General features: G+C 35.3%; 1 protein-coding gene across 1 annotated transcript; it reads right to left on the minus strand.

The window, feature by feature from the left end:
* Window positions 1–1,301: 1,301 nt before the first annotated feature.
* Window positions 1,302–23,942, minus strand: Nop56 (Nop56 ribonucleoprotein; the record flags this gene model as incomplete). Its single annotated transcript, XM_068368417.1, has 8 exons — window positions 23,788–23,942; window positions 12,884–13,088; window positions 9,304–9,461; window positions 6,690–6,898; window positions 5,024–5,211; window positions 4,287–4,688; window positions 2,828–3,016; window positions 1,302–1,483 (listed from the first exon to the last, which is right to left on the minus strand). Coding segments are annotated over exons 1-8 (1,536 nt in total), but the record flags the coding sequence as incomplete, so codon positions are not given.
* Window positions 23,943–25,801: the final 1,859 nt, after the last annotated feature.

Raw genomic sequence — 25,801 nt, forward strand, 5'->3', positions numbered from 1 at the left:
GTTAAGGGACACCTAATGCTGAAGTTCCCTCGTTAGTAAAGACAAGGGATTCAAAATTCACATATCCGTATACAATCGAGTATGCCGAGCTATTATTTACATTGGATTTATGAACCCAAACTATATGTATATCAGACCTCTGCCGCGGCAGCTAATTTCTCAACCTTAACATGACAACGATGTCCAAACTTATTGACAACGTGAATTGACCATTTTACTTAACCATGACCTTGACCTTCCAAAATTTAATAAAATGTATGTTTCACTCTGATTAAAATTGTGGCCAAGAAGCCATTCACAAACAAACCCAACCGGGGTAAAACATAATCTCCCTCTAACTTCGTTGGCAGAGGTAATAGAGAGAAAACACCTTGAATGATTTAAGTTATAGAGACCAAATAATGTCGTTATATAATGGGAGAGTAAGAGGAGAAACTTCAGACACGCAAATTTTAGTCTTTGCGAAATATTGCAATGGCTTTTTTATCATCTACCAAGGCCTGACTGAATAACACCAAATTCCATCAGTTAACTTCAATTTTATACAAACCCTCTTTAAGGGCGCCGTCCAAAGTAAAAATCAAAATCACAGTTTTTAGATGGATTATTGTAATTTTTGTTACACATACTATTCCTATTATTTTGTAGTTTCATTGCAATCTAAATTAACTATTTATAAATAAAAATCTAATTTTGAAAATTCCCCTTTTTTTCTAGCTTCACAGCAAATAAAAAAAACTATGAATCATGTTTGACATGAAAAATTGACGAGACATTTTTTCAAGACTATCTGAACCCACCCTTCACCTTTTCCCTCACCCTAAGCTGGTCCAAGCTTGGGGGTGCTAAGAGGAATGGAGATGGGGTGGGGAGGTGTAGGGGTGAGGGGAGGATAGCCGTAGTAGAAGGCAGCAGTCGGGTGTAGGTCGGCACCTCGTAGTTCCAGAGGATGATGATGAAGGAGAGGTCTAACTGGTGAGGGACCTATGGTCGTGGTTCTATCACGCCCCAGTAACTACAGTATACCAACACTCAGAGTGAGTGAGCTGGGTTAATTCCTGGCATTCAATGCAACCCTTTTTTCTCTAGTATATTTAGCAATATTTATGCCTTAAAAATAGTGCTATAAGGAGCATTTCACTGGGCGACACAAGTTCCTCGCCCAGAAATAGATTTTTCCTTCGTCAAAATCACTTTTCTATGAATTTCCTATTACAGTATTTGAAAATCATTACCCTCTAGTTGACAGCTAGGATTAGGCCTAGAATGTGATGCCATGCTTTTAAAATAAAATAGTGTACCTTAAAATTTTTGCATCCTTTAAACAAAGTACAGTTAACTAATAGCATCAACAGAAAACTTACCTCTTCGGTTTTTACATTTTCGTCAGCTGGCTGCTCCCCCTCCCCACCTTTCTTCTTCTTCTTCTTTTTCTTTTTTGAGGGTTCTCCTGATTCAGCTTCACCTACTCCCCCTGCGTCACCTGTTAAAAGATTTGCACGATTCAATAAAATGAACATTTCTTATTTAATGTTTTTAAAAAAATTAAGGGGCTGATATATAGAATGTACTCTTGTGAACCAACTGTCGAGAAAAATTGGTGAGTAATGTTATTGAATAGGCATTAGAACAAAAAATTGATTCAATAAAATATCTAGTTTCCTATTTCAATTTTATATCATGAAATTCCTAGTTCATTTCCTAAGAAGAAAATTGTATTATTCCATTCAATGTGTGGAGTTGAGTTAGATGAACTGAAGCCATGAATTTTGACTAAATAGCTTGGTGACAAGGCCCGAGTGAACTTTCAGCGTTACATTTAGGCAAAAACCCAAGATACACTAGGAGGTACTAGTTAGAATCGTTGGCACAGCAAGAAGGAAGGATGTATGAATGGAAAAAAAGTACAATAGTAGTATATAAAGAAAGAGCAGCTAAGACCCCCAAGGAATGCTACAAACACCCTTAAATCTGATAGCATTTGGAGTTACGTCGATTTTATCACTGTACTTTATAGTAAAGAATTACATCAAACAGGAGCAAATTACATTATAGCGCTTTAGCTACAGTATCTCATTTGGATATAACCATTATCTCCTCTTCCTACAACTATTGACGCAAAGTGCCAAGGTTAGATTTCGCCAGTCGTCTCTATCTTGAACTTTTAAACCAATACTTCTCCATTCATCATCATCTACTTCATGTTTCATAGTCTTCAGCCATATAGGACTGGGTCTTTCAACTCTTTTAGTGCCTTGTGGAGCCCCGTTGAAAGTTTGGTGAAAATATCTCACTTGGGTAGTACAAAGCAATTGGATTTAGATGAATTTTACTCATATCTTAAATTGAATGAAAAATATAGTGTAGTTTCCTTTAAGACTATAAATAGGAAATTACTGCTAGCCTTGGGTTATCTTGACTATTCAAGTGTAGTCATTTTTAACGCTCAGAGAGACTACTGCTGCAAAGGCCTGTTACATTAAGGGGTCTTTTTGTACTATATTATCATAAAAATCATTACATAATCTCTTTAAAAATCATTTCAGAAAAAAAGTAAATGAAAATAAGAAAATATGATACTTCTAACAAAACTACATCTCTACATTATATGCACTAAAGCAAAATTAATATCTTTACAAAATCATAATGTAAGTACAGTACTTGCAATTATTATTTAGAATTTACTGATAGGGTTGTATTGTATTTACGAATGTGGGTCAATTCCGCAGGTGGGGGGGAAACCCTTGCAGTAGGAAGTCAAAGTTATCATCAAGACAAAGTGATACCTACATTACATTCTAGTCTCAAAAGATTAACCAATACTTACCATTAGCTAACGCTTCTTGCTTTCTCTTCTTGGGTTGGCTTTGTACTTTCTGTAGAGCTTCCTTGTGTTCATTCAAGGCTTCAGCCATGACTTCAATATTCTTCCTAGGGATGTCTCCGGTTTCATAGAACTTCAGTCTTTCCTCTACTTGATCCTTTAATTTCTCACCAAACACCGATGTTAAGTTTTCTGTTTGGAAAAAAATAAAATCATTAATGTATAAAATATAGTAAGACATATTTAGTAAAGCTAAATTGGTAATTAATATGAAAAGGGAATCTTATTCTTAGGAGAAACAGTATTGTCGCCACATCCATATTTACTGCAAACGTTTCGACATTCAAATGTCACCATCAGTGCTACCTAAAGTAAGGACAAAATAAATAATAAAATTTCAAATTATTTTAAATAATTTTTAGTTTGAAATTGTATTACTTCTTTTAACTTCACTTTAGGCAGCACTGCTATTTGAAATGTCAAAAAGTTTGCAGTAAATATGTATGTAGCGACAGTGTTTCTGTTTCTCCTGTAATTTCACAATTTCCAATATTCTGGTAAAATCATATTCTGGTGAAGATTCAAGAGTAACAACCTTAATTTCTTGCATACGAAAGGTAGAAATTTCACAATGTGTCACCTACTAGCCCTTCTAATATTCAGCAAGTCTACCCAACCCTTTAAAACTTTGATGAATCCCTAGATAAAATTGAAAATGTAAGCATTGTACAGAAATTTCACAGATGACGTAAGTAGAAATCTTTACTCTGCCAAATGGTAAACCTTAGCCCAGGACTGTTACTTAACTGGTGAACATGACCACATAAGAAAACTTCTCTCAACTCATTCACCATTTAGCTACCTTTATTACGTACTGTATAAAGCTAAAATCATTCTTATATGGTACTTAATCACTATTAGCAGTTTTAGATATAAATTAAGAATACCAAGATTATATGACAATCTGCAAAAATCATAACTGAGTAAACTGAAGTCCTGTATGCTTCCACAATATCCTATATTAACAAAGCTTTGGATTTGTTCAGGAACAAATATGAATGATCTACACTAAGAATAAGGGTTTGTATTTGTTCAGGAACAAATATGAATGACAAGCTGTTATGAACAGTAACTACTAAATCTATTAAAATAAAAATTCAAGTGATTGAGGTATTATGAAACATGAATTGTATTGAAAGAATCAATGAAGAGCTACTGAGTGAAGACAGAAAGAACATGTGGTAGGTCACAGGAGGAGAATAAAATTACAAAATAAGGCATAATATAGCACAGTAATTATAAAAAAATCTCAAATTTGTTTCCCTTCTCGGGGAAAAAAAGAAAAAAGAAAATTACAAAAAAGCTCAAATAACCTTACTTTACAAGACAGAAGGAAAATAAAATTACTACAAAGACAATAGAGTAAAGTATTTACAAAGAAAAAAAATCTAATCAAACTTACCTGAGAAACAGTCAATTCTTGATGCAATTGAACACTTATTGGCTAAGTATCTAGATATTCTTCCCTTATTTGCCAGTCCAGCGCGAGATATAAACGACGCATGGTAAATCAGACCATACTTCGGCGTATTGGTTCGCATCTTGATTGCACGGAAGAGCGCTTTCTCTGCGCCCAATATCTGCACGGTTGAAGCTGGATACTTGGCCAAATTGGTCAGAGACCCAGAGTGGGATATCAGACGTGCTCCAACCATGTCTCCAATCAACACGGCAAGGTTGGGTGCTATCATGGACATTTTACTTTTCAAGTATTCTGCCAGCTGTTTACGATAGGCAGAGAGACTTATGACTCTCTTGGCAAATCTTTCAATGTTCATTAAATCAATGGGAGATATATCCATACCTGTGGAATTCATATATGAAGTATTAGAAAAATGTGTTTCAAAATTATGATTGGCATTTCTTTCATTACACAAACTTCACACTTACATTTAGCTATCTTTGCTTTAAAGACAAATTTACAGCAATAAAATAGATACTATATTGCACAGGCTAGGTATACAATAAGGAGATTTCTCACCCTTAACAAAATATAAAATTCTGATCCAAGTATAAATAGATTTACCTGTAATAGTTTGTTTAGGTCTCATTCTTACAATGAAAATGATACACAACACAGTTTTACTATTAATGTAGATAAACAATGTATATAAACAAGAGTTAAGGATAAAGACTTACCCATGGACATTCTTGAGGCATCAAGAATGGCTTGTGCTTTAGCAGGGTCCATAACAATTTCTTCCAACATTTCCAAGGAATCTTCGGTAAGCGTCTTTCTGTCCTTGATGGCATCGGCGCAAAGGCTGTACTGGTAGTTATCGGTTACAATCTTTCCCAATTCGGGAAAATGATAGGAATACCATTCTCTGGAAAAAAATAAATAGGGGTTAAGGCAACCTCAAACTAAACATTTCTCCTTAAGGTTATAATCAGTACTGTATTCCATGTTAGTATAAATATTCTAGTTTTCATATTAATAGAGTACTATAACTTTTAAACAGTGATTATTTGTATCCAACCAATAATTTACATCCATATGATGTTTTCAACAGCAATCTATAATTTCCCTAGCTATACAACCTAGTTCTTTTTAAATACGGGAGATCACTGGCACAAAAATGAGAGCAGATATTTTAAATTAATTTCAATATGGCAAACCATGGGGCGGTTGCCAGACAGTCATGCCCTAAAAGTAATCCCTTATAATGCAAAAGGACTAAGGTTTGTATAGCTTGCAAATATAAAAGTTGTAAAAATGTTGGTATTTGTTCCAGTAGTGCAACATACAACTACTGGATCCTTTGAATATAGGATATTCAATCATTAGTTGGAAAATGTCCCATGAACAGTGATGGAAGGTTCTCTCTCCTGTGAGGAATGCCCATTACTTGGTCCTTATAAAAAGTCATTTTGAAGACCCAATGACATCACCAAATCAGCCTCAAGTGATGGAGAAAGTATTTGGGGCAGAACGTCAAAACTATAAATCACAAGGGCCATTTGTAAATATTGCTTTGCACATATTTGAGCAATCTATATGAGTATACCCTATCCATTTTCCTCTTTAATTCAAGAGAATGGAGATGTGACTTCTTATCAACAGTGAGCCAAGCCCTTACATGAGAAATGGACTGTGTTCTTGGATGCCATCTCCTAGGTATTGCCCATGTTAAAAGAAGAGTCCTCAATACTAAAGGGATAGAGAATGTTCTCACCTGCATCAATACCAGAAAAACCTTTGGGAGGGAAGGAATCCTTGGGTTGGGAATTATACATTTTGTTGGTACAGTTTTGTTCTCAACTAGGAACTCCATTATAAAGACGAAGGTCATCAAATTCCATCCCTAGCTGTGAAAGATCTACTACTGAAGTTCGTAAAGTTCTTGTTCTATAAAGTCACAACACTACCCAACTACCTCCTTGGTAGCTCAAACAGTAAACCAATAAGAACCCAATTACATTCTAAGGGCATGTATTCCTAGGTGGGCAAGACAGTAAGACAGTTTGAAGTTCATCATGAACAAGCATAACTCCCACAACACCCTTTGGCTTCAAGACTTGGCTCAATGCCAATCTATAAGCTTTGACAGCTGAGAGAAGAGCTTCTCCCAATATTAGGAAATCTGTAACCAGCTGAATAGTTGAGAATGACAACCAAATGATCACTTGAATCAGAAAGAACCGGATTAGAGATGACATTGATGTTCTGCCACGTGCTGGAAGGCATTTTCAAACAAGGGCCATGTTGTATATTCATATACATAGGCCAAAAACCATGTCCAAAACATAAGTGTTTAAAGCTAAGAACCATGAAAATTACAGATGAAAGTAAAATGATACTTACTTCATACGCATTGCGAAAGTATTTACATCTTTATCCAGTTGGTCTAAAATGTTGATACTCTGGATTATCATGTTGTCAGCCCTATTCACATTGAACTTTACTTTCCCTCTCGAGTAAGAATGGCCGAGACCCAGCTCTGTCTGCTTCATAGATGCAGCCGATAGGCCCTTCACATAACTGGTCAAGTGTTGCCGAATGCCACGTACAATCTGTTAGAATTAAAGAATAAACCATTTTGAATATAAAAAGGACTTTCACAGTGCTAATATAATCATTAAAATTAGGACTGGTAATAAACAGAAAGGATTACAAGAAAACATTTTTCTTCACTTTACTATACACGATACATATCTACCTACTATACAATACTTTAAAAAACAATGTTGACAAAGTAAACAGAATATAAAGAAATTAAAAGGACCAAGAATAATATTGGATTCTTATGAACTAATATGGTGTAAAGTAATCTAATGCACTGTTTTTTTGTTTTCTTTAAATGAAACAATTATTACGAAGATATTTGTTTTTAGTTTATAAAATGAGCTGTATTTCTGTTCAAGAAAGTATAAAAAAAAAAATTATTCCACCATTCGTGAGTTTCAACAATGTTTACAACTTAAACAATGGACTTTATATAGCTTAATTGAATTAGATTCATGAACTGCAAACTGTTTACAGTACTGTGAAATGGCCATTATTTGGGTTTGCAATCTTCAACAATTATAAATTCTGCATATAAAATTAAGTAACAATCTATCAACATTAAAAGCAAAAAATTACTTAAACATCAAATGGCATCTTCATTTGAGAAACTGGCTTGAGAAGTACCAGTGTCATGATTGGGTAAAAGGCAGAATATTTTTGCACATCACCATATATTATCTCGTCACTTGTATGAGGCTCACTGAACAACTATCCGAGACTTTCTTACAGTATGTTTCTACATTAGAATAAGGTGTGTTTCAGTGAACTGTACTAATTGAATCTTAACCTTTTTACCCCCAATGGACGTACTGGTAAGTTTCACAAAATTCATCCCTTTACCCCCATTGGACGTACCGTTACGTCCTTGCAAAAAAACGGCTAATTACATTTTTTTTTTGCATATTTTTTATAACTTTTTGAGAAACTTCAGGCCTTTTCCAAAAGAATGAGACCAACCTGACATATCTCTGATGAAAATTAAGGCTGTTGGAGCAATTTAACCCTTTTACCCCCGGGCTCTTTGGAAATTTCCAACCCTTAACCCCCAGGGGTTATTTTTTCCCCAGCACATTTTGCTGGTATATTTTTTTTAAATTGCTCTAACAGCCTTAATTTTTGTCATAGAGAGGTCAGGTTGGTCTCATTCTCTTGGAAAATGCCTGAATTTTTAAAAAAAAAAAAATATAAAAAATATGAAAAAAAAATTTTATAGCATTTTTTTTTGCAAGGACGTACCGGTACGTCCATGGGGGGTAAAGGGATGGGTTTTATGAAACGTACCAGTACGTCCTTTAAGGGGGTAAAAGGGTTAATAAAAAATATATTGCAAAATGTGCTTGAAAAAGAAAACGCCTGGTGGTTAAGGGTTGGAAAGTTCCAAATAGCTTAGGGGTAAAAAGGTTGAGAGTGTAACTTAAGGGTCAAACTTATAATGCCCCTAATACCTTGATATCATCAATTGTTTCGATTCAGAATTTGCTAACAACAACATAGCTTAGGGGTAAAAAGGTTGAGAGTGTAACTTAAGGGTCAAACTTATAATGCCCCTAATACCTTGATATCATCAATTGTTTCGATTCAGAATTTGCTAACAACAACATACAGTATGTTCTAGAATTCCTGAAGCTATCTCTAAATAGTACCAACGAAAAAACGTATTCCAAATGTGTTGTGAATATTTATCTTTTGAGTGAAAAGAGTAATGTAATTCAATCCTAGCCTTGCATAAAACATATCAATAGATGACATTTAATTCTCACAAGTCTGGCAAAAAACAATTTGCCATAAATTGATATATTAAGATCTTATTTAATATATTGCAAATTCATGAAAATATAGTCTGGGGAGTTTCAAAATATGAAAAATATTTCCCTTAAAGATACTACCAATATAGAGTATACTAAATATATGAATGAAAGAAGAAAGTTTAATAGTATGGAATGTACAGTTTAATTCTCCATAGTCTTTTGGTAATTATTAACACAAAATTTTAACAGTTGGGTTTGACATTTTCAATTTGTTAATGTCAAATTCCCAACGCCACTAAGCCTCCCATTTACTTAACCCTTTTACCCCCAGGCTCTTTGGAAATTTCCAACCCTTAACCCCCAAGGGGTTATTTTTCCCCAGGCACATTTTGCAGCATATTTTCTTTAAATTGCTCTAACAGCCTTAATTTTTGTCATAGAGAGGTCAGGTTGGTCTCAGTCTCTTGGAAAATGCCTGAATTTTTAAAAAAAATTATCAAAAATATGAAAAAAAAAAATTTTTATAGCATTATCTTGCAAGGACGTACCGGTACGTCCATGGGGGTAAAGGGATGAGTTTTGTGAAACGTACCAGTACGTCCTTTGGGGGTAAAAGGGTTAACGGGGATTTTTCAAAGATCAATAAAGCATAATATACACACCTCTGGTACAACTCCAACGTGAGTAACCGATATACCAAGGGCCTCATTGATGGCAGCAGCAAGTTTTACTTCAACCACGCCCAGTTGAATCTTACTTTTCTTGCCTGCGGTAGGTAAATTGGTTTCCAGAAAAGCAGACAATTCCGACGTCAGTATCCCTGCAAAACAAAAACATCAATCATTTACACTACACATGTATTGTAATTAAAATATACAAGCATAGATATGATATCTATAAAGGTTATTCAAAACTGGAATGTTCTTGTAACACATTAGGTCTTTACTTCCCTAAGGTAGAGAACATGAAATGAGTAAAAAAAATTTTGAACATCCTATAAAACTTTAACCTATAGTCAATTTCTTTTAGCGATGCAGATTTGCTCAGTCTCGCAGCGGTGCCCTTTTAGCTCGGAAAAGTTCCCTGATCGCTGATTGGTTGGACGAGATAATTTTAACCAATCAGCGATCAGGAAACTTTTCCAAGCTAAAAGGGCACCGCTGCGAGTCGGTGCAAATCTGCATTGATAAAAGAAATGGACTATAGTGAAAAACACCTATGATAGACTAATATTAGTTTTAGAATAGAATTGGACCTACTACTGTACTCTTCTCAAGTCACCCCACCTCTTAACAATTCATATACAAAAAAAAAACTTTCACAATTGTATTTTATAAACCAAATACTCTTAGATAATCGTAAGCTGCTTCATCACTACCAATGGACCATAAATCATTTAACCCTTTTACTCCCAGGCTCTTTGGAAATTTCCAGCCCTTAACCCCCAAGGGGTTATTTTTTTCCCAGCACATTTTGCAGTATATTTTTTTTTAATTTCTCTAACAGCCTTAATTTTTGTCATAAAGAGGTCAGGTTGGTCTCATTCACTTGGAAAATGCCTGAAGTTTCTCAAAAAATTATCAAAAATATGAAAAAAATAATTTTTATAGCATTTTTTTGCAAGGACGTACCGGTACGTCCATGGGGGTAAAGGGATGGCTTTTGTGAAACGTACCAGTACGTCCTTTGGGGGTAAAAGGGTTAACATTACTTCAAGTACAACTGCATCCAAAGCAGCACTAAGAAAAATGAAAATCAGTATGCCACATTTATCCCAATCGACCTCTGGCAATTGAACACACACTGGTCTCCAGAATATATTTTTGTATGCTAACTGCACATACTGGTCTCCAGAATATATTTTTGTATGCTAACTGGTTGTCCAGCCATGCTTTGCTTCTTCCCAAATGAACTAGTTCAATATGTACATAGTTTAGAAATTTCAACATGGATATATTCCAAATCGGTCTGTATTTACTAGTCCCAATAATCAAGAACTCATTTCAAAATTGGTGCGACTATAGCCACTTTATTAGCTTTAGGATATAGTACTTACACCTGCTAAGTGTCCCAGCATTTACTATTCTTGAAATTATGTCAGCTGGACTTTTTAAGGTTCTATTAATTCAGATATTAGGATCAGACCAAGCTCACAATTTGTCTTCTTGGTCAGCGTGATAATGCTGATAACACCGTTATAAGTTGTTAGCCTTATTTATGCCTATGGTTCAGCACCAGTTGTTTTTTTTAATTTATGTCCACAAAAGATCCCATTATATACATTTATTATCATCTCCTCCTTCGCCTCTGTTAGATTTCACCAGTTGTTTAGCTTGAGCTTTTAAATCAATACTTCATTCATCATATACTTCATGCTTAATAGTCCTCAGCTATGAAGGCTTGGGTCTTCCAACTCTTCTTGTGCCTTGTGGAACCCAGCTAAACGTTGGATAAGCTAATCTCTCTTGGCCAGTGCAAAGAGTACGCCAAAATCATCTCCATCTGCCCCTCATTATGATCTAATCCACATATGGTACTCGAGTAATCCCTTAGTTTAATTTCTAATCTTGTCCTACCAATTAACTCCCAATATCCTTCTGAGGGGTTCATCATCAAATCTACTAAATCTATTGGAGATTGTTTCATTGTCATACCACGATTCATGTACAGAGTAACACGGATCTCACTAAACTGATAAATAGTCTTATTTTTATACATAATTTCAGGCGACTTGATTTCCAAAGAATTTTAATTGTTTCAGCTAACTTTGATAACAATAACCATCTGGAAGCATTTATTCTTCGCTTTTCCCACGAGACCATCTAAAAGACAATATAATTGTGGCAGCTTTCCAGGTTCTTTGTTTCTAGTGTTCCTTATTAAGTGATTATACTGACACTGATTTTTTTTATTCCCAACAGGCAATTTGTTTTTTTTTTACTTCATTTTTAATCTCATTTTTGTTAAATATCTCTAAAATGAACTAAGATGTGTCTTAAGTTACATTTTTTCCATGAACAGGAATCAATTTTTTTTCTATACGCCCTACTATTCGGCATCATCCTTACTTTCTAAAATAAACTTAGAAATACAATCCGCAAGTCCATGGTGATGAATTGAAAATTTGAGACCCCAATGGGAGTCACGAGAAAGATTCCCTCCATCTTACATTAAACCCTTACCATGTTATGGCAAAAACTTGCTTATAAACCCTGATAAATGTGCAGTGCAGTAATCAATGATATAATGTGTACATCTAAAAATCAATCCTTACAATTTCTAAAGAAATTAATGCGCCCTCACCCTAAAGCATTATTACTGAAGATCTATTTTTCCTGTTTATCAAATAAATGAGCCAGTCCCTATAAGTCAAATATATTTAATGCAACTACAGTAAAAGTCATTATCTTGTAGCTTTCTGACTACTTTCAATTCCATGTTCTACAGTGATCATCGTTACCTTGGGATGTAAGCCGAGTGGAAAGTACACAATTATGCAAAAGACCTAAGTCAAGGCATTCACTTATAACCTACGCAGCCTAAGATCTAGCCGTGCTTAAAGAAATGAATATATTGAGGGGGGTTTCAAGTTCCACCAGTGAGGGGAAACTGAGAAGGGACTGCTACAGCCTAAATAAAACGTCCCATACTATGCAGTACTAAAATCTAAATAGGTAAAATTTAATAAAACCATGTGCGCTATACAAAAGGAAATATAAAAACTAATGTCGGGAGTAAATACTAGCAGTCAGGTCTTCTCCATCACGAGCCTCAATACTAAACACTACTCTAGAGGTTTTATTCCAGGTGTGACCAAGCTGTGGAATGATCTTCCTAATCGGGTAGTTCAATCGGTAGAACTTCGGAAGTTCAAACTTGCAGCAAATGTTTTAATATTGACTAGGCTAACATAAGTTTTTATAGTTTATATATGAAATGTTTCAATGTTTTTAATGTTTTTTTAAATATTTTATTATAATTGTTTATTACTACTTATATCGTTTATCTATTTCCTTTCCTCACTGGGCTATTTTTCCTGTTTGGAGCCCTTATGCTTATAGCATCTTGCTTTTCCAACTAGGGTTGTACCTTAGCTGCTGATAATAACAACAACAACAATAACAATAATAATAATAAATAATAATAACAATAACAATAATAATAATAAATAATAATAATAACAACAACAACAATAATAACAACAATAACAATAATAATAACAACAAATTTCAAGTTACTCACCTTCAGAAATGGCATTAATGTTCTCCAATGCAGAAGCGGCAGAAGTGAAAGGTTTGAAACCAACCATTCTCACAAGGGTGTGAAATTTGGCCGAGTCATTGACGGCCTCTTCCACTTGCGGCAGGAAGGCCCCAACCTCTTCAAACTCATTTACCTTGAACAGGCCAAAGCCCGAGGCATGCTCAAACAATACGTAAAGCTGAGCCTGAAACAAAGTTTAGGATATAAGACACATGACATAAAACGACAAATAAAATATAAATTTCTAACGGCTTGTAAATAAATTACCCTTCACAAACACTTTTAACTACATACACCTTTCTGTAATGAATCACTTACAGTAAAAGATATGCTTAAACTAAAAAATCAAACTTATAATTGTAGATTTTGTAAACTTAGCATTCCCAGAGTTATAGGACTCTGCCGAAAACTCAAGACATCATCATTTGCTTCAAAAAAAATACGAATCCTCACCCACACTGTTTATGTTTTGTGCATACACTAGAGCTCCTCTTTAATCCTCTAGCAAAAACAAGCCAAAAAGAAAAGCCAATTCATATATTAAAAGGTCATATTCCCTATGCAAACAAAAGCCACTAGCAAAATTTACATTGCCCTTTCCCCAATCACATTCAACAGAAATATTACAAATTTTAAGAAGTATTTGTATTTTCCATAGCTATACAAACCGGTCATTTTAAAGGGCAAGCCTTTGGCTCTATTTGTTACGACCAACGGAAGAAAATTGGTGGGCATGGCAACAGTGTATGGTTGGACCATGTTACCCCCTAACGCCTCTTTTAAAAGAAGCGGGCGTCGCAGAGTCCTTTGGTTGGATCTTGCGGGGTGGTAGAGGTGGGACTTACAACTCAGGTTAGTATAACCAAAAAAGTATTTCTAAAATTTGTAGTTTGTTCCTATGCAATACAAACCCCCATCATTTTAAAGGGTTTCCTTGGGCAGGGGGAAGTCCCAAAGTACAAAGGACGTCTAACCTTTGACCCAAGAAGGTACCCGACTCTGTTAAGAATAAGGGTACCTTAGCTCTTAGCGACATAAATTAGAGAAAAGGGATTATTGCCAGACAGAAAAAAATAAGGAAACTGTCGCAATATAGAAGGTACGTTCAATTAGTAATGAAAAAATGTCAGGAGACATTAAATATGATTTGATCGAAATACAAGTACATACAGTATACATATACTCTATAAAAATTCCTAGCAGGCAACTTAATATGTTTGCAGGTCCGAGTGCAGCTTTGAACGTGGTCGAACCAGTCTTATCTGATTTGCCAATCTGTGAACATGTGTCAAGCTGCAGGGAAACATAGAGCAACGTTACGCCATCAAGTTTCGTGTTAAAGTTAAGAAAACCAAACAAGAAGCTTATGGAATGTTAAAGGAGGCCTATGGGGACGAACAGATGAGCCAAGCTATTTTCTATTGGTGGTTCAACAGGTTTTCTAAAGGAAATGAACAGGTTGAGGAGGAGCCCAGAACTGGAGCACCGAAAATTGCACGAAAGGAGGAAAGCATCGAGGAAGTGCAAAGGTTAGTGATTAAAGACTATCGAATATCTGTGAGGATGGTATCTGAAGCTGTTGGTATTAGTACTGGCACAGTAGACAATTTTGAACAAAGATCTGAGGCTCCAAAAAGCTTGTGAAGGAAGAAGAGACCTCAGCAGTGGAGTGGTCAGTGGTGGTTCCTCCAGGAAATGCCCCAAGCCACAAGTCAACAGTAGTGACCACCTGGATGGCTGACAGGGGAATGAAAAGTGTTACAACACCCACCAACAGCCCTGACCTGGCCCCTTGCGACTTCTCCCTGTTCCCATGCAAGAAAGACAGCCTCAGGGGAACCAGATTCCATTCAACATAAGAGCTGAAAGAGGCTTCGGAAAGCTACCTGAAGGGATTACAGAAGGACTTAGAGGTCTTCCAGGATTGGGAGAGACGCATTCAGAAGTGTGTAGATGCGAGAGGCAATTATTTTGAAGGAGCCAAAGTTTTGTAAGCTTATGAATATAAATAGTCTCTCTCCTGACATTTTCTCATTACTAAATGAACGTACCTCGTAAATGCAATGTAACACAGCAAACAAATTTTATCAGACACTATTCTCATTAATGTGCTTACCTGCTGGAGTGGCCCATCCACACTTAGGCTTTCATCAGCACAAGCGAAAAACAAGGCTAGGGTGGAAGTATTCTTGTAGTAAAAATAAAAAAAAATAAAAGTCAAGCTCATGGCTTCCACACCAGCTGTTGGGCAACCAGAACAGGGCTTAAAGAGAATGCATCAAAGGACCTGTGGGCCTTTCAAATCGATAGTGGTGAAAGTAGTTAGTCTCTAACTCCAGCTTCGAGTGGTTCTTAGGGAAGGCTATGGCTACGGCAAGACCACCGATATCATGAGCTCTAGGAGGGGCTACGGAAAGTGCTTCTCCTGAAGATTTGTAAATTTTTAATATAATTTCACTTAATCTGAAAGCATGTGTTCATGTGCTACGTTTTTATCGAGTAAAATGTTGGCCCATTCAATAACAGAAGATAAAAGGTTTCAGCTACTGTATTTCATATAAAAAATGAACGGCATACACTAACAGATTTTCTAGTGTTTCAAAAGCTGTCTACAAAGGCTTCAGTCATTGCAATAACTTAGATGAACCCTCATTATGGTGAAATTTTTGGTTAATCGGCTACAATAATTTTACTAGTTCCTTAGGTGTGTTTTAGAAGGATGTTTATATGCCCAGTTGCACTTAAGCTATTCCTATTATATGGTCTTTTGCATTTCACCCTAAACACAAAGATGCTACTGATAGGTAGTTGTATAACAATGTTCTTAAAGAGCCAAAACTGTCTTAGTTACTGTTGGTTTGCTGGCCCACAAACTTTAGAATGTTATATATGTTCCAACAGTTTCTGACTACGGAGACCCTCGCTTTTTAAAGTAAATTTTAACCCTTGGAAAATAACCCTTTCATCATTCACAACCTCTGCCATAATTGTGACTACCAGACTGTAGAGCAAAACCTCAGATTCACACCTCCAAACAATAAAGTTGGGGCATTAAAACCAAAACAAAGGGCACGACATCATGGGAGGGCGTGACCTCCTAGTCGGTAAGGACACAGCAATAAAGTCAAGTTAGGTGGAGAACCTAAGTTGTATTCCTCTTTCCCATGCGAAGTATGGTTTTCAAGAAAATCTTGGATTTAATAAGAAATTGCTGAAAGAAAATAGTGAATTTGAAATAAGGTCCGGTGTGACTGTCTGAACGATCCCCCGGTCTCAGAATTCTCCTTGATAATCTGCGCATGCATGAACATTACCGTTTGCCAGTGCATACGAAGTTAATGTTTTATTTTCCTGTAATGTTAGCGTGCGCAGCTCAACATACCGCTTGCCAGTACATACGAGCTTGATGTTTTATTTTCATGCGAGCGAAGCGAGCTAATGGCAGAAAAGAACGATTATACAATGTCAAGGAGAATTCCGAGACCGGGGGATCGTTCAGACCGTCACACCGGTATAGGCATGTTTAAAAAACAAAAAACAGGAGCATAGTTAGCTTATATTTTCTTATGCATTGCCTTAAGGGGACCGTCCGGGTTGGTATTTTGGCATACCAACTTGAAAAATTCAAAAATCGTTTTATTGTCTCTCTGTATAGAGAAACATATCGTACATGCTCTCCAGAAGTTTCAACCCATTATTTTTACAAATAACGAAGATATAGAGGTTTTTAAATGATGACGTCATCCCTACTGTGTCGTCTGCATGACTTAGTTTGACAAAATCGTCTTTGTGTGTAATTTTGCATACATATAGCGATTTTTCACTTATATTTCGATCTATCGTACGTCTGGCAGAAATGGAAGGCATTTGTAGTGTAGATGAACGAAGTCTACTACAATAACAGAAGCCAAAGTTGCCAAAGATGTATAGAAGTTATAATGTATGCCTATGTTTACTTGAAGTTCGTATGTACATTGTGTTTCCACAACGCCTTCGGGAACATTATAGCAAGGCCAATGTTACCTAAGGTTGTAGAAAGAACAAATAGTCAATAATTTTTCCAAACAATGAAAATAGCGGTCTTTAAATGATGACGTCATCTTATGGCGTCGTCTGCCTGACTGAGTTAGACAGGTGCGCAGTCTCTCTCTCTCTCTCTCTCTCTCTCTCTCTCTCTCTCTCTCTCTCTCTCCCTCGAATTATTTACCACTGCCATTTATACAAATACTTTTATTCTCTCTCTCTCTCTCTCTCTCTCTCTCTCTCTCTCCAATTATTTAAAACTCCCATTTATACAAATACTATAATAACAATGTTCAACTCTCTCTCTCTCTCTCTCTCTCTCTCTCATGTTTCGAAATCTCGTACCTCTGGCAGAAATGAAAGACATTGGTAGAGGGTTGGTGAATCAAAACTACCACCTACGAACACATCACAAAGTCTCCAAAGACATGTAGAAATTATAATGCATGTGTTTATTTACTTGAAGTTTGTATGTTGATTGTGCTTTCACAACGTCCTCTGGAATTTTATAGCAATGCCAATGTTACATAAGGTGATAGAAAGAACAAAAAGTAAGTGGAGAACAAGAAAACAGAAGCCAAAGATGCCAAAGATGTATAGAAGTTATAATGTATGCGTTTGTTTACTTGAAGTTCGTATGTACATTGTGTTTCCACAACGCCCTCGGGAACATTATAGCAAGGCCAATGTTACCTAAGGTTATAGAAAGAACAAATACTCAATAATTTTTCCAAACAATGAAAATAGCGGTCTTTAAATGATGACGTCATCCTTATGGCGTCGTCTGCAAGACTGAGTTAGACAGATGCGTAGTTTTCTCTCTCTCTCTCTCTCTCGAATTATATACCCCTGCTATTTATACAAATACTTGTATTCTCTCTCTCTCTCTGTACATCCTTTTATTAGATAATAGATTGAATCTCTTATTTCATTTGTTCGTATATCCTTGCAAAAATTCTCTCTCTCTCTCTCTCTCTATCATCTTATTTTATAATAGGATGAATCTCTTTTTCATTTGTACGTATACCCTTGTAAAAAGTACTTCTCTCTCTCTCTCTCTCTCTCTCTCTCTCTCTCTCTCTCTCTGTACATCCTTTTATTAGATAATAGAATGAATCTCTTTTTCATTTGTTCATATACCCTTGTAAAATATACTTATTCTCTCTCTCTCTCTCTCTCTCTCTCTCTCTCTCGAATTATATACCCCTGCTATTTATACAAATACTTGTATTCTCTCTCTCTCTCTCTCTCTCTCTCTCTCTCTCTCTCTCTCTCTCTCTCTCTCTCTCTCTCTCTCTCTCTCTCTCTCTCTCCAATTGTTATAAACTCCCATTTATACAAATACTATAATAACAATGTTCAACTCTCTCTCTCTCTCTCTCTCTCTCTCTCTCTCTCTCATGTTTCGAAATCTCGTACCTCTGGCAGAAATGAAAGGCATTGGTAGAGGGTAGGTGAATGAAAACTACCTGCTACGAAAAAATCACAAAGTTTCCAAAGACACATAGAAATTATAATGCATGTGTTTATTTACTTGAAGTTCGTATGTTGATTGTGCTTTCACAACGTCCTCTGGAATTTTATAGCAATGCCAATGTTACATAAGGTGATAGAAAGAACAAAAAGTAAGTGGAGAACAGGAAAAAAGAACCAAGAAAGAGGGAAACATGGATAAGAGTACAAAGCTAAAACCTGCTACAGTAACTAAAACACTGGCAACAATTAGAGATCGCTGGCAACTCATAACATAGGAATAGTAAACTGAGGGTTCAAATACCTCCTTTAGGGTGCATTTATGTAGGAATGAACAATAAAAGTTATCATAATAATATTATCTTGATTTCTTTTAGAAAAGAAGCGAAAGCTTGCTGCAAATCTTTGGGAGCTCATAACTCAAAAACATACTTATTCCCACTTAGGTACATTTTTCTCACTTATTTGTTGTTCGATATTAGAGAAAAAGATATCGTTGAAAAGAAGAATAAAAATTCCACAATTCTTTCAGACAAAATTTTGATTTTCGTTTTACATTTTTTTTCACGATTATTTTCCGTCTAGACGAGGAAAAAAAAATAAAAATTCATTAAAAAAAAACAGAAAGGAAAATCAAAATTCTGTCTGACAGAATTGTTCGGTTGTTAGAGTAGTTTATGTGGTATAAGTTTCAATACAATTGGTATTATAGTAGTGGGGAAAAATGTACCTAAATATTTTTTTTAAATCATGATTTTTGCTCATAAATTCAAAAGTTTTTGATCAAATGACTTGAAATTTTTATATGATGAAGGTATTATATGTGTCTAAAACATATATAGAAATTGTGTAATTTGGATCATTAGGAAAAAAAATGGCGGACATGGCGGACGGTCCCCTTAAGTGTATGGCATAGGGAGTCTTGTAAACATAGGGGAGACGAAGGAGACTTTTTCCGCATAGGCTACACCACCTTTGCCTACGTTAAAAGCAAAATGTCAGCGTTCATACTACACGTTTCGGATATGTTCAGTCTGGATACAGCTGTTGCAGCGATATGGGGCCAAAAATAAATTGCTCTAAAGCAGCTCTCTGCAATAGTATTATTTCTAGATAATGCAAGTACCAATTGACGAGAAAGCTAAAGGGAGAATACTAGATTATCTGTGAACATTTAGATGAAATAAATTTTCACCAGTACTCTAGAATGCCAATATTTCAGTTCAATTACTTAAAAAGAAAAATTGAGATGATCCATGCAAGGCCAATGCTAAGCTTCGCAAAAAAAGATATTTCACCACAGGATAGACTGGCCGTTTGCCTCATGTTAATTTCATCAGTCTCAATGTGATACACAATCAAAATCTTATTACAATTAGCACTAATAATGACAAAGATTATTTTTCCTGATTACCTATCAACCTCTCGTCACTCATGAGTAGCCAGCAATTAGTTAGGATAGTAAAAAAAAATGTCTTAACGTGTTCAAATTCTAACCTAACACGTGACCGAAATCAATGCCCATCTGTTCACACTAAGCGGTGTAATACATGCAAGTTTCGTTCGTCAGATATTTTCCAAAAATTATCTAAGCCGTAGGAACAAAAGCCATATGAAGACCAAATCGTACAGTGATAATAGCTCCTTATCTTTTTATGTAACAAAAATTTACATTAAAGAGCAGTAGGACACAGATACGTGAATGATCCGCGAATCGACCCTTACGCTTCCTATGTAATAAGCATTCAGCCAGTAATTGGACAGCTAAATATTAATAGTTATTGTACATTATAATCATTCAGACTTTAGATGGAAGGATGTTGGGGTGTATGTATGATAGCGGCCACCTGATTAGGTATTATTGTACTGTATTACAGGGTAATGTAACTTAGAGAAAAAACTACTTTTTTCCTATAGAAAAAATCTGTTCTCTTCGAAAATGACACTCGTTCCTGTCATAAATGAATAGTTTCAGAAATATATATACCTATATCCACCGATAATGGGGGACCCCCAGGGGGAAACTTGGGGTTTTGGGTGGGGAAAACAGTATATAATGGTAAAACAAGTCTTTTCTTCTCTATACATTACCTTCTTGGATGTATAATAGACCAATGAAAAAATGCGCTAATTCTTGTAACGAATGCAGTATTCCATACTTAAAAGCATTTTAGTGAATTCCATTGTTGATAATTTTCTTAAATCTCATACTGCAATGCAATAGCCCAACGTTTACAGTGTCCCAAATGCAGTACTAAAACTAAGATGGCCAAGACAAAGAAGAAATGGCAATGCGGATATACAGAAGTTAAGACGTCACAGTCACAACACCCCGGTGACCCACAAGTTTCGTCGTCAAGGTCATAAGTCCTTAATTTTAATGTATTATTTTTAATAGTTTTTTTGCGTGCGCAGCTCAACATTACCGCTTGCCAGTACATACAAGCTTGAAGTTTCATTTTCATTCGAGCGGAGCGAGCACCATTATATTTAGTGTTGCTAATGATAGCGTGCGCAGCTCAACATTACAGCTTATCAGTACATATGTTCTTGATGTTTTTGTTTTCTTGTGAGCGAAGCGAGCCCGAATTGGAACAAGTTATATTTAAACATTTCAACAGAAATTATTTTTTTCCTCTAGTAAATAATGTGATTCAACCAGTTTTCACCTTGATTTCAACAGCAACAACAACCAGTTCGTCTACTCTAAGTTAGCCGAACTCGTTGTTCCGTTTGTTTGCGGTTGAAAGGAAGGTCAAATTCGGTTAAATCACTTTATTTACTACAGGAAAACATATTTCCTGTTCGAAATATGTAATACAGTAAAACTTTACCGATACGTCAATGCAACAGCCGTATGAAGAGGAAAAGAAGATAATAGGAAACGTGCTGTTCAAGAAAGAAGGAATAGAGAAAAGAAAAGAATATATCTATCAAATGTGGAAAAAAAGAGAAGAAAATAAAAGAATTAGAATAAAGAAGAAAACCAAGGAGGTGCCGATGGAAAGGCAAATCCCTCCGCTTCACCCCCAACTCGGACCATCGCCAAGTCGGACCCTTACTAACTCGGACCGTACCTCCACCAACTCGGACCATTATAACCAACTCGGACCACAATATACCACCTCGGACCACAGTAGTGAACCAACTCGGACCAGGTTGATAAGATTATAAATTAGAACAATTGGTAAAAATAAATTGAGAACAGTGAAAGTCACACATATTTATTATTAGGAGAGTTATTAAAAACATGCAAATGTAGAAGCAAAAGACAAAGTAAAATGTTCAATAAAACATATTCAAATTAATAATCATACATTCACAGCAATGAAATGGGAAACAGCTTTTAGAAGGCTTTTACCCGATCTATGACCTAGAGAAAACTCCTCCCACAGTACGACTAGTCTTCCATGTTGCTTAGCATACTTTGTCTTTTGGTGGCGCAACACTTTTCCATCATTTAAGAAATTTACATATAGTGGCACAAGCTTTGCTTCATTATACAAAAGAGATAGGAGAATGTAGAAATTAAGTTGACCTTTTCGTGATTTTCTGTTTAGTCTGTGGTGCCACCCTTCCACGTCGTTGTTTGTCCTGACACTCCTACCAAAAACACACCACGCTTTGGGTGGCCACATTTCGGAGGAAATCCAAGTATTGTGAATGTATTCTAAAAGATTTAAAAGTTGTTGTGACCCAGCTGCTTTTCTATAAAATCTTAAAAATAGTCCTTCTATGTGATCATCAGGTACGTATGGTAGAGAAAGAAGTTGTCTCACAAACTTATATGTTTTGGTGTCACTTGTGTATGCAGACTGAAGGCCAAATTCTTGGGCCTTCCTCCACACTGCTTGTCCCCAGTGAAACGCACAACCACGCATAACTACATCTGGGAACACATCTGGGATAGCCTGCCAAACACTTGCCTCAAAATCTAGAATTACTTCTTGTACTTTTAATTGTTCACCTAGGATTTCCTTAATTCTACTAAACACCTTTTTGTAATCTTTGCGTCTCTTACCTGACATTAAAACAAATACAAGAGGCATTTGTTTCACATTCCCATCATACTTCATGAATGCTAAAAAGTTGTGTGAAGGGTTGCCTAACAACTTTGAATGTCCCATCGACATACCACCTTTTTGCTTTAGCAAGTAACTGACACTGTCCTTCTGTTGCAAATACTAAGTGACGTCTATCCCCTACATGTATATCAAATTTAAGAAAGTTAGGTGGTATTACATCGACTCTGAAAACTGTATCCTTTAATATAGAGATGCTGTATTGGCTCAGTGTTTCAAACGGACTAGAGAAAAGACATAAACTAGTGTAGTTTGTTTTGGCTGTTAGGCATACTGTTTATTTTGGTTAGGCATACTCTGTTTATTTTGGTTGTTACAGCTTTTGGTGGTAATTATGCAATTATCCTGTAAAACAAGCTTGAGACAAACACAGAGAGAGAGGGAGAGAGAGAGATAATGCGTTGAGAAACAAGCTCTCTCTCTCTCTCTCTCTCTCTCTCTCTCTCTCTCTCTCAAAAGGATATAGACCGTTTTAATCTTTAATTCCCCATCTTTTAAAAGAGGACAAATTCCTTTTGTTTCCATAAATTTGGTTGTTACAGCTTTTGGTGGTAATTATGCAATTATCCTGTAAACTTTAGATTGCGTGTTTGCTCGATGGTCCGAGTTGGTTTACATGATGGTCCGACTTGGCATTTCCAAAGTTTTTGACGGTCCGAGATGGTCGAGATAATGGTCCGAGTTGGTATTTCAAAATGGTCCGAGTTGGAAATGGTCCGAGTTGACCCTACCCCATCCCTCCACCCAACAACAACAACAACAAGGGGGGTTGCAAGGGGGCGTTAGGCCCCCTGAGTATGTATGTAAGGACAGTTTATAGGTTAGGTTAGGTTGGGGGGGGGGGGGAGGTTAAGGTTAGTTGCTGTCCATTGACGCAGATTGTGGGTTAGGTTAAAGAAAGGTGTCGTCTTTTTTGCAGCTGATACACAAAGGCTCCAGGATGTTTATGTCGGTGCACCAGTAAACATTCACAAGTAGATCAGATTCAGTGTGGGGTAACCACACCTTGGACATGCTTCAAGTACTTAAAAGGTAATCTATAGGACATACACACCTTAAAACTACCTAAGCATAAAGGTATAAATTCAATTATAAAGGACTACTTCCAAAAGAGGACTACAGCTTAGGTATCCACGTAAAAATGGTCCATAAACTTACAACGCTGACCAACTCCGCAAGGCTTTTCAGACATCTTAAAACGGTCTTTATCCTTTGACAAACGACAAATACAGGCGATTAAGTCACAAGGTAAACTCAGCATGCAAATTCTTATAAATAATTACTCAAATATATAAAAATACATACCATTTTGCTCGTTTTTACATCGTCACTTAGTCACCATGCGTGTACACCACTGATGTTACCACGACCACGAGAACACGATGGTCACCTCCCGCACTACGACCTTGTATACAGCCAACTTTGGGTAATGTCCCTTAACGGTAAGGAACTTCTTGCGTCTTTAACTATAGAAAATGTAAAGTTAATATTTTTATATGGATAATGATAATAAATAATAATAAATGATAATAAATAATAATAAATAATGATAAATAATAAATTATAAATAATAATAAATGATAAATAATAATAAATAATGATAAATAATAATAAATAATGATAAATAATAAATAATAATAGATAATAAATAAAAAAGTAAGTAATAAATAATAAATATCATCATCATCATCATTATTATCATTATTATTATTATTATTATTATTATTATTATTATTATTATTATTATTATTATTATTATTATTATTATTATTATTATTATTATTATTATCATTATTATCATTATTATATTGCTACAATCCTTAACGTTACGGAACCTCCTTGCATCTTTAAATATAGAAAATGTAAATTTAATCTTCTTTCTTTTTTCTAATAATGAATTTGTTTGCTAACAAATGTTGAATTGGTTTCTTTGTTTTATATATCACTGTTCCCTAATCTGAAAGTCTTTAAACACTGAATTCGCTTACTAAAATAAATATAGATACATTACCTGATAATTTCCTATATCACTATGTTCCTAACCCTGACATAAAGGTTTTCCAATACTGAATTTGCTTGCAAACAAAAATGTTCATATGGTTTCTTATATTGTATATCATTGTAGCATAACGTAAAGGTTTTCTAACAATTTGCTTGCCAACAAAAAAAAAATATGGTTTCTCATAATGTATATCATTGTTCCCTAACCTAAGTGTTTTCTAACACTGAATACGTTTGCTAACCAAAATCTTAAGGTTTAAGAAACCTTGATATTTTTGTAATAATTCTGTTCTCCAAGATTAATGTTTTCTAACACTGAATGCACTTGCTAACAAAAAAATAGTTTTATATTGCTAACCTAAAGGTTATCTAACACTGAATTCGCTTACAAAAATATATGTTGATAATATAATCTCTGATTATGTCTTATGTATCACTGTGTTCCTTATTCTAAGGGTTTTCTAACACTGCAATACGCTTACTAATAGAATAAATGATAGTGTATTCGCTGATAACGTCTTATATATCACTATGTTCCCTAATTTATAGGTTTTCGAACACTGAACACGCTTGCTAAAAAAAAGAAGGAAAACTAAGGTTTCTTATATTATATATAACCGATCCCTAACTTACAGGTTTTCTAACACTGAATTCACTTGCTAACTAGAATTTCAAGGTTTCTTATATCTTATATCACTGTTCCCTGACCTAAAGGTTTTCTAACACCAAATTCGCTTCTCAAAAAGTAAGATTTCTTATATTGCAAATCACCGTTTCCTAACCTAAAGGTTGCTAACATTTTATTCGCTTGCTAAAATAAATATTGATAGTGTATTCTCTGAAAATGTATATATCACTGTTCCCTAAGCTAAAGGTTTTCTAACACTGAATACGCTTATTAATAGAATAAATGTTGATAATGCATTCCCTGATAATGTCTTTTATATTACTATATTCTCTAATCTAAAGGTTTTCTAACACTGAATACGCCTTGATAACAAATATGTTAAGGTATTCCCTATTGTTTCATATATATCACAAATATGTTAAGGTATTCCCTATTGTTTCATATATATCTCTATATTAACCTAAAGGTATTATAACCCTTTATACACTTAATTACTGTACTAAAAATAGAAATGTTAAAGATGGCAGATAATTTAACAAAAGGAATTAACCCACAACAGATAAAATGTATAATCTCCAGTAAGTTGAACAAACCAAATTATCATGATATCATAGTGATAAAGAAATTGTTATAAATTAGTTGGAATTTAAGATTAGTAGAAAATACGGATTATGATTAATACTAATGATG

The sequence above is a fragment of the Palaemon carinicauda genome, unplaced genomic scaffold, assembly GCF_036898095.1.
Source record: "Palaemon carinicauda isolate YSFRI2023 unplaced genomic scaffold, ASM3689809v2 scaffold201, whole genome shotgun sequence".
NCBI lineage: Eukaryota > Metazoa > Arthropoda > Malacostraca > Decapoda > Palaemonidae > Palaemon > Palaemon carinicauda.